This window comes from Glandiceps talaboti, chromosome 7, assembly GCF_964340395.1.
Source record: "Glandiceps talaboti chromosome 7, keGlaTala1.1, whole genome shotgun sequence".
NCBI classification, from domain to species: domain Eukaryota; kingdom Metazoa; phylum Hemichordata; class Enteropneusta; family Spengelidae; genus Glandiceps; species Glandiceps talaboti.
The window spans coordinates 19,503,849-19,513,846 of record NC_135555.1 but is presented as its reverse complement, the minus strand read 5'-3'; the positions used below and the strand labels follow the sequence as shown (position 1 = coordinate 19,513,846).

General features: G+C 35.3%; 2 protein-coding genes across 2 annotated transcripts in view; both read right to left on the bottom strand.

The window, feature by feature from the left end:
- The window catches only part of LOC144438059 (low-density lipoprotein receptor-related protein 3-like), an 8,864-nt gene extending 6,783 nt beyond the window's left edge, over window positions 1-2,081 (bottom strand). Inside the window, exon 1 of the mRNA XM_078127091.1 lies at window positions 2,045-2,081. Within this exon, the coding sequence (XP_077983217.1) occupies window positions 2,045-2,081 (37 nt within the window). The remainder of the gene's footprint in view (window positions 1-2,044) is intronic.
- LOC144437527 (low-density lipoprotein receptor-related protein 3-like) lies at window positions 1,672-9,297 on the bottom strand. The gene is made up of 4 exons (XM_078126470.1): window positions 9,154-9,297; window positions 5,854-6,243; window positions 4,965-5,066; window positions 1,672-4,350 (listed from the first exon to the last, which is right to left on the bottom strand). The coding sequence occupies exons 1-4, from the start codon at window positions 9,233-9,235 to the stop codon at window positions 4,184-4,186; spliced, it is 741 nt and encodes a 246-aa protein (XP_077982596.1). The 5' UTR covers window positions 9,236-9,297; the 3' UTR covers window positions 1,672-4,183.
- Between the last annotated feature and the right edge of the window lie 701 nt (window positions 9,298-9,998).

Sequence of the window (9,998 nt, the reverse complement as noted above, 5' to 3'; positions counted from 1 at the left end):
TTTTTGTACCTGAAAAAGATCTTCATTTGTTCCAACCATTTAGCAGCAACCCTGAATTTTGACCCTGGAACCCTCTTTCCCTAGGAAACAAAAAACAAACTTACGAAATCAAATGTGATTTTGTGTCAGACACTAAAGATAACCCGACTCTAAACCCCATTGTACATGACCTAAATTTAACCGGACTCATAGTCGACATTAACTGTTCATATTTGTTTGTTTATGAATAGGTAGGACTAGACTCAACTCAGAATCGACTAAACTGGCTAACTGGCTAATAAACAGCAAATGAACACAAATGTCAAAATCCACAATCACAATCACAAACCATCTTTTATTTACTCCCTTAGAAAGACCGTTTAGAAATATGGTAATATTGTGAAGGGGGTCACTATACGTGCGTGACGGATTATTTTGGGTAGTATAAGAATGAGTATGGGGGTGGGGCCGGGGGAGAGTACGTACTAGAGATAATATTTATATATAGGACTTTTTTGTTTCAATAAACATTTCTGCAAATATTTCATAGAATTGGTGTGCTCGAGTATTCATGCACGATTTGGAAGTTAAAGTGTATTTGTTGATGGTGTGTTTATTTGATGTAAATATACCACTGCGATGGAACCACTGTAGCAAATGTCCTCGATCATGTCAATTCGACAAAAGGTCACGGTGTCAATATCCCCTACAGGGGGGTTTAATCATTTAATTTCCTATTGTTGCAGCAACCTATATGCTTCTGGTGTTACATCAATGACGTATATACTTCATATTCTGAATTCATTAAGCTTTAGCATGTAATTAAGTTTCAAAGTATGCCTCCAGTAAAGTTGCTAGCGCTAAACAATGATATAGACTCCGCTGTGACATGGTTCAATTGTTGGATGTTGCCAAACAGATAGGTCCCCTTATTTTTTAAGAATAATGAAAACTTTATACTCTGGTTACAAGGTTTGAGATCAGTCAATTAGCAATGATGGTTAAGTATCCTTCAATAAGTATTCTACTGCGAGTACCTTTAAAATGTGCAGTACAAATTACGTAAGAAAAAGTATAAACTCAGCTTGTACCCCTTTAATCCTCAGCAGCAGTCGTTTACCATGTGCATTTGTGAATTGACTTGTAGCTTTGTTACAGTACAGTTGGGTTGATTGGGACCTTTACCATTCACACAAACAAATGGGAACGGTTAAAACAGGCAAATCAAAGTTGCAGATTCTAAGCCATTCACTCTAACCTTTCGATCATCATCATCATCATCATCATCATCATCATCATCATCATCATCATCATCATCATCATCATCATCATCATCATCACCACCACCACCACCACCACTACCACCATCCAAAACAACAATCAAGCAAGCAAGCAAGCAAGCAAACAAACAAACAAACAAACAAACAAACAAACAAACAAACAAACAAACAAACAAACAAACAAACAAACAAACAAACAAACAAACATACATACATACATACATACATACATACATACATACATACATACATACATAGATACATAGACACATAGATACATAGATACATACATACATACATACAAACAAACAAACAAACAAACAAACAAACAAACAAACAAACAAACAAACAAACAAACAAACAAACAAACAACAACAATTTGTGTACATGCTAAATTTATTACAAATCCGATCTGGTGACTCACTTTTGCCAACGGCCCGGAGACACACCTTACAGGTAATTCTGAATAAGTATCCGTCATTCGACAATTCCACATCAAAATGTGCATAAAATAAATCCTAAATAATATAATAGTCAGCACCTTTCCCTTTTCACTGATCAAGAAACTGAAAAAAACCACGTAATTTCGTTTCCGTCATGCGTGTATAAGAGGAGGGTTTTGTCGGTTACGAAGCTTGGTATATTTGTTACTTTTTACTGTGTTTTATCAAAAATTACACTTCAAGATCAAATGAAATGCTTTATAAGTTTAGAATCTTTTGCTGGGTTGATCAGCCCAGCGAACCTTCAAAGAGAAATCCCGGTTTTATGCTCTAAAATTTTACCGTCGCCACGGTAAGCTGTTGGTTCGGGCTCAGACATAGTGACACTTTTGTCGGCTAAGCATCTATAAAAGACGGATTCGATGTGTTGTTCTGTAGAGCCCTATTACAACCTAAGTATTATATACGATATTAAACGGACTACAATTACAGTCGTAAACAGGCCAGAACTTCATTGATTCAGTCTTAAACAGTGCGCCGTATGGAGCGACATCAATCTTACGAACATATTGCATATTTGGCCTTGTTATAAACATTGGTACGTACATTTTATTGTCGTACTTGACAACACTTTTAAGTACTGTTGTTACAATTCATACATCTTTTAAGGTTGCCCGGCGATCACCCAAGGACAATCCTATTTATTCCTATGTTTCTCACTGATAATCCGACCGAACCTATATTCTTCCGTGGAGCAGACAAACCCAACGCCCTCTACGGCAGGGCCAGAACAAATAACACTGACGGCACTGACGGTAAGTTGGCGACCCAATTGTGTATCTGAGTGAACATTATCGTTCACTGCCGAAATTCAGGAATATTAAAAACAAAAAAAATGTGGCATAGTTACTTTCTGACTTTAATTGTCACTTTGTAAGGCATCTATGGAATGGTAATGTATGATTATGAATTAAAAGTATTAAAAACATGTACACGTACACTTACTTTTTTTTTAAAACTTTCTTTTTTTAACCGACCGACCCATCCTTTTTTAATAAAGGTGCTACGATGAGAAGCATAGGAATAAATAGCGCCGCCTATAGCTCAAACAGAGAAAATGTAGCAATATATAGGTAAGATTGTTGTCATTTCAGATGACGTTCCGTTCCGTTTCAGCTTCAATTGTACTTCTACTACTATCAACTGCGTAAATTATCTTATCACACATTTTCAAACGAAGATCAAAGGTCACAGGTTTGCAAACACAGTATAACAAATCTAAAACAAATCATGACCAATAACTCAATAATACATTTGCAATGTTGATCTAAAAGTGCATTCTTATTATTTCTAGTTTTTAAAATAGTTCATCACTTAAAAAAATGCTGTAAATCAAATTTATAATTTCGGAAAAAAATGTATATGATGTGATTTTTTCTGCGTCAAATTGAAATTTTCCAGCGATTTTGAGTGAATTGTAAGTTTTACATTTAAATCATAATTATCATGTTTAAATATTATACATATTTCAAGAAAGGGAGAGCTAGATTTTTAATGGAAACAAATATAATGTCACCCAGCGAGCAAGAACCACAGGGACAGGTAACATTTGAAAAACATACATTGAAAATGACAGTGGGGGGGGGGGGGGGGTTGAAGTAGCGAGAGATAGAGTGACAGACTGACATTAACAGACTGATAGACAAACAGACATACAAACTGAGTGATACTGAGTGAGCACATACAGATAAACAGGCAGACAGACAGACAGACAGACAGACAGACAGACAGACAGACAGACAAACAAACTAACAAAATAAACAAGAAGGCAAACAAACAAACAAACAAATGAGATAAAAAAGACAAACAAACAAACAATCCACATACAGACAGACAGACAGACAGACAGACAGACAGACAGACAGACAGGGGCTGACAAACGGTCATCAAACTGATAAAACAAGAAGCAACAGTTGGGAGACATGGTGAGAGAGAAAGCAGACAAACATACATGTAAAAACAACTTAAACAAACAAACTAACAAACTAACAAACAAACAAACAAACAGACAGACAGACAGACAGACAGACAGACAGACAGACAGACAGACGAACGTCAAACTGACAGAAGCAACAAGACAGAGCGCATCATCAACGTATACAAGAAATCGAAGATGAAGGTCATTGACCAGGTTACATAGACAGGGTGGGTTGGATGACATGAATGTGTAGTGCTATGTAGGGACATTACAATTCAAGCTAGTTATCTGTATAGTAGGTCTATATTAGTAATGTTAGAATAATACTTCTTGGGTATAATATAGAAATATTCTTATAGCAAAGTCTCGTGCTTTAGTTGTAAATGCTGAGATTGTTAATGAGTTGGGTTTCATCATTGAAAATAGATACCTGGACCTCAAGTGAAAGACGTACATTAACCCGTCACATCATCAATATACTACTGTTAGCAAAGCGGTAAACTTTACACCGGCGACACCTTTTTACAACAACACTTGCAGATACAGCAAGCCAGACAAACGATGAGAATAATCAAAACGATAACTCCAGCCACCAAGATACCGATGGCTGCGGCAAGACCGAAATCCATCAACTTTTCCCATAGAGTAAGGGCCTTCCCAAATAGCTCGTCTGTGTGGAGAAACAAAGTTGGTATCGTTATATTAACTGAAATCGTAGATATATTAATATACACACATGTACATGGAAACAATTTGAGGTTGAAATAAAATAGTGTAAGTTATTGAGAAGATGATTTCACTTCACATTTATATAATTTACATTTATCAAGGGATATATACAGTGTCACTTTATATATAGGACTATAACAGGGTAAATTGTAGCGAAAAGTATGTCTGGAATATTTTGAATTATAACTCATCGTTTTCATACAACCTTCAGTGATTGGCATCGATTGTGTCACGTGGTATAGACTAGTGACCCTTAGTGACCTCGCTCCCCTAATATTTTTCTTCATTCAGTTTGAAAATACTTCTCATCTAGGGCTATGTCACTACAAGTCGCTAGACGAGTAGTGACAAGGCCCCTTAGGTCACTCGTATTTTCCTTGGCTGAACAAAGAAAACTATTGGTATTTTAAAATGTAATAAGTGATAATCTCATAGTCAAATATATGATTATCATCATCATCATCATCATCATCATCATCATCATCATCATCATCGTCATCTGAGTTCTCGTCAGTATGGAGACTTTTAAATCGTGTGTTTTGTGTCTATACTTACTCTCATCACTCTTGTCACCACAATTATCTCGTAAATTGTCTTTTAAGTTTGGGTCGATGCATAACCCATTATCACACTTGAATTCGGAATCCTCGCAGGTTCCTAATCAGAGAAAACAAAAGCAACTTGTATAAACAAAACATATTAAATATACACCATATCTTGATGAGTGTTTGAGAGCTAAACTGTAGACATTTGTTCTCTGAATGATGCAATAATGCACATTCACTTTTTATATACATATATATATATAAATCTCATAGTCGAATATATCATCATCATCACCATCATTATCATCATCATCATCATCATCATCATCATCATCAGCATTATCATCATCATCATCACCATCATCATCATCATCATCATCATCATCATCATCATCATCATCTCAGTTGAGTTCTCGTCAATATGGAGAATTTTAAATTGTGTTTTGCGTCTATACTTACAAACAAATATTGTATATATATATATATATATATATATATATATATATATATATATATATATATATATATATATATATATATATATATATATATTGCGCTCTGCCACTGCGGTATAGAGCACTGTCTTAGCAGATTGACACTCACCGAGTTATATATATATATATATATATATATATATATATATATATATATATATATATATATATATATATATATATATATATATATATATATATATATATGGATTCTTAAGGTACCCTCGCACCTCGACTAGTGTATAGGCAACTACCAAGCCAGATTTGTCAATTTGTGTCTATTTAAGCAGAGAGGTCGCCAATTGCATGGTTGGTGAATTACAATCTAAGCAACCGATAAAGCCAGTCTTTTGTTCACTGGTTAAAACCACATACTCATACGCAGAATAGAAGTTCGTTTCTTACCGTTTGAAACACTTGTGACAATGACTGTGAATCCACCCCCAAAACCAGATGCACCTGTAGTAAATTTTATTGTGATGTTTTCTGCGCTGCTGTCATAAAAGTCTGCAATGTCGTTTAGTACACCACACAGTCCATTAGCTGGCGTCAACGCTGGGGCTGAGTCGTCGTTGCCATCGTATAACTCCAGTGCATCTTCACATGTACCGTCGTCATTTTTATTGACGTCGAATATAGAAAACGTCACCAAACTTTTTTTGCCAGGTCTAGCTTTCAAGGTGACCACGCAATCTTGGTTGCCAGTATACTGAACCCCGGATTGAGAGTACAATACGACATCTTTGTTACCCGGTACGTCAATAACTAGGTCGCAATTTTGGGTCAAATAGTATTCTGTATAAGAGAAAATAGAAAGACAAAAGCAAACATTTTAAAATACACAGACTGTAACCGAGACCCCATTTTTCCATTATAATTAAAATCAGTGCACACCAGATATGAACTAAAATTGTCCCGTTGGATAGTTCTCAAGAAATTATGAGTCATTTAATCAAATTCAATGACCATGTCAATAACTTAATTAGATGTAAAGCAACATAAACATGTTGTCAAATAATATGCAAATTAAGATAATTAGCATGCAAGAATTTGCAAGAAAACTTGTCGATTCTAGCTAGACATGGCCACATTACAGAGAATATGTGTACTAATTTCTTTTGAACCAATGGTTCGTGAGAAAATGATGACGCTGTGATAATATATCGGTTACTTGAAACGAATTGGCGTCTGGCTCTACAAAATTCTTACTAAAGTTGCTACATGTACATATAATTGCCTGGCTCGACAAAATCATTATTACTTTGTCTAAATCTTTAAAGTCTGACATGATAAATATTGAAATAAAATTGTTACATTTTAAACCACTGACATGTCTGTCAACGTGTATGTTGTTACAAATTGAATGTACATGACCAGGCGACAATCTGCTGAGATTCTGGTAGCATAAGCTAAGAAAATGTAGGAAAGTTTGTAAGATATTTGTTCCCGCAGAAAATTAAAATGCAGCCATCTTAGCAAAATATTTGTTAAACTCATGCCAGACGACGTTTTGTTTTAAGCCATTTGTTTTTCCACTGTATCTGAGTAACAATATTTTGTGTGTGAAATCAATTAGCAACAATTTGCGTAATTACCATAATTATTAAATGAATATTTGAATACCTCTAACATCTCAAAGACTGCTGGTCCAATTTAGTACATGTAATGTATTTCCTGTGATCATAGATCAAGTAAGTACTTGCATGAAATATGCATATTAATTAGTCGTATTTGCATATTAGTTTACAAACTCTGTTCTTTTACCCTTTATTTAAGAGTTGGATTTTGCAAAATGAAACTTCACAATACTTGTCTGATCTAGTCTATATGATATGACTGAAATAGTAGGTGAAAGTTTTTGTGAAATCTGATTAATTTGCATAATTCGCATTAATTCAACAATTTCCCCAATATCACGATTATCAGAAACCTTATTGGGTTGAATAAAATGAAATATTGTACACACATTCTATGTGGTTATGCCTAGTCAAGATATTTTGAGTAAAACTGTTGCATATTAAAAACCATGATTCAAGGAAACTATGATTGCTTATTAAAGCAAATAATATTTCACGAGTGAAATCAATGTGTATAATTTACATAACAATTATTGAAATATACAAATGTTATTAGAAGTCAGGAGATTTTATGAAGCTCTTGCATATTAAGTTGGACAATTTCCATAACTATTAAATGTGGCGCAAGCCGAATCTACGAGCTGTTTTACTCAAGTGAAAATACATACAAAACACTTCGATTTACAGATTCAATGCATACCTTCTATGACATTGCTATTTGTGTTCTGCCACTGTAGGAACTGTTGATTGCATAGTATAGTAAGAAGCTGCTGTATATTTTTACATATAATAAATTACGTCATCGGATCATATATAAGTTATATCCTAATACCAGGTTTGAGTTCAGTCAATTGAAAGTGGTGGTTAAGTATACATCAGTAAGTAGAATACCGTGAGTGTATTTTAGTATGCACCCCAAATAATATAGGAGCTAATCTTGTGCCCCTTTAATATGAATTATACTGGAAGCGGAATTTGTTTTCATATCTTAATTGCTTCACGTGATTCAGTATGTGTCGTCCAGCATGACTCAGTATGTACTTTGTACTTTATTTACCAGATGATTTAAATTCGACACAATGAAAGTTGTTGTACTATGGTGTTATTTGGTACGCAGTAGGAGTGATACAATACATGGGTAGGACAAAAGTGAAAACCCACTTTTGTTCGTCATTCAATGGCTGCCGTTTGGACGTATTGTACAATTTTTCTTCTTCTGAAGTTCTCAAATTATTGTGGAATTTTCAGAGATTGTATCTCTCCAAATTGGAAACATGTAATGACACTTTCACCCTGTGATGTGTTCATGTAATTACACAAGATGAAAGTGTCAGGTTAACTAGAAAGAGGCAATTAAAAACTAGGAGAGGCATGCATGTAATTATCTAGACGATACTTGGAGGGAGAGAGAGAGAGAGAGAGAGAGAGAGAGAGAGAGAGAGAGAGAGAGAGAGAGAGAGAGAGAGAGAGAGAGAGAGAGAGAGAGAGAGAGAGAGAGAGAGAGAGAGAGAGAGAGAGAGAGAGAGAGAGAGAGAGAGAGAGAGAGAGAGAGAGAGAGATTCAAAATATGGGAAGCGTTGAACTTACTGGTACGGTACAAATTAATATGTTATCTGATTATAAGACAATGAGAGTAGTTTTATCGATACCCGGATGTGCTAATCACGTGTTCATTACATTGTTTATTTATTAACATGAGATCAAAATACGATCCAGAGTTAAGATTCTGAAGTACAGGACTGATGTTGTTTGTGGCGAATTTGAATTTTCATGATTTATATGAAGATTTTGTGGAAACGGCCACAGTCGAAAGAACAGTTAATAACCTGTGCAAATTGCAGTGTGATCCTTATGACTCTGGAACGCCCATATTACAGGTTTTTACAGGTGGCGTTTGTCTCATAGACCTTGTGTACGATGTATATGGTTGTCGGGTGTCTAAATTCAGACTATAGTGGTCTGACAGGGGTATTACAAATCTCCCTGTGTGGACTATATCTGGGAGTTAACCTTTCCAAATCGCGTTCATCATTTTTCAGCGACTAATAAGAAACTGCGTCACACATTGTATAAAAAAACTGAAATAGACTAACAATCGAATTTTGCAAGAATATAAAACATTGCTTACCATCGCCATCATCGATAGCCCCTTGGCTTGGACCAGCTTGAATTGTGACTAAAACAAGAACGGCATATAAGGCAACCGCCATGTTGATTCTTCGATCCTGTTCTTTCTTCGTTACAGCAGTGTATTAAATTTCCGATGTACGAATATGGAATCTTTTGTTGAGGCGTGTAGCGTAGTGTGACGTGATATGAGAGAACAATAAGTGGCTACGTTGTTGATGCGACCGTTGCCAAAACAACCCAATACAACTTGACATTTCTAAAGTGAATCTATTTTTGTCATATACGAGATGCAAAGACATGTATAGAGGGGTCAAAGGTTATCGTTCTTCTAATCAATAAATAGGCAGTGTGTAAACTCGGCACAAGAGAGAGAAGTATTTCAATGACGTAGGCCACATTTGAAAAGTTGTTCAATTCATTGCATTGTAAATCTCCAAGTTGCTAGCTACATACGTCATTATATGTTTAGATTGTTATTTGTGGTCTTAATGATGGTGGTAGTCGTTGCTTTGAATGTTATTTTTGTTGCTTTTCTCTGTGTTGACCTCGGCTGCTTGGACGTACAAGTAGTACCACTAACCAACTGTTAGACGTAAAAGGACGAACGTAAACGTTCAGTATTTGGTACTTTTTTCCCACCGGGTTGCACAGAACATCGTCAGAAATAACCGATTTACGTCACTTACTATGTTACTTGTTCACACATACAAAGGGGTGTACATGATTATTTTCAGAAGTTCGTGGATATATCTTTAGAAACGACAGTTGTATACTACATGCATTGACGAGAGTGACATTCCCTCTTAAATTTAATAATAACCATTCTCTCAAAACCAGCGCTGT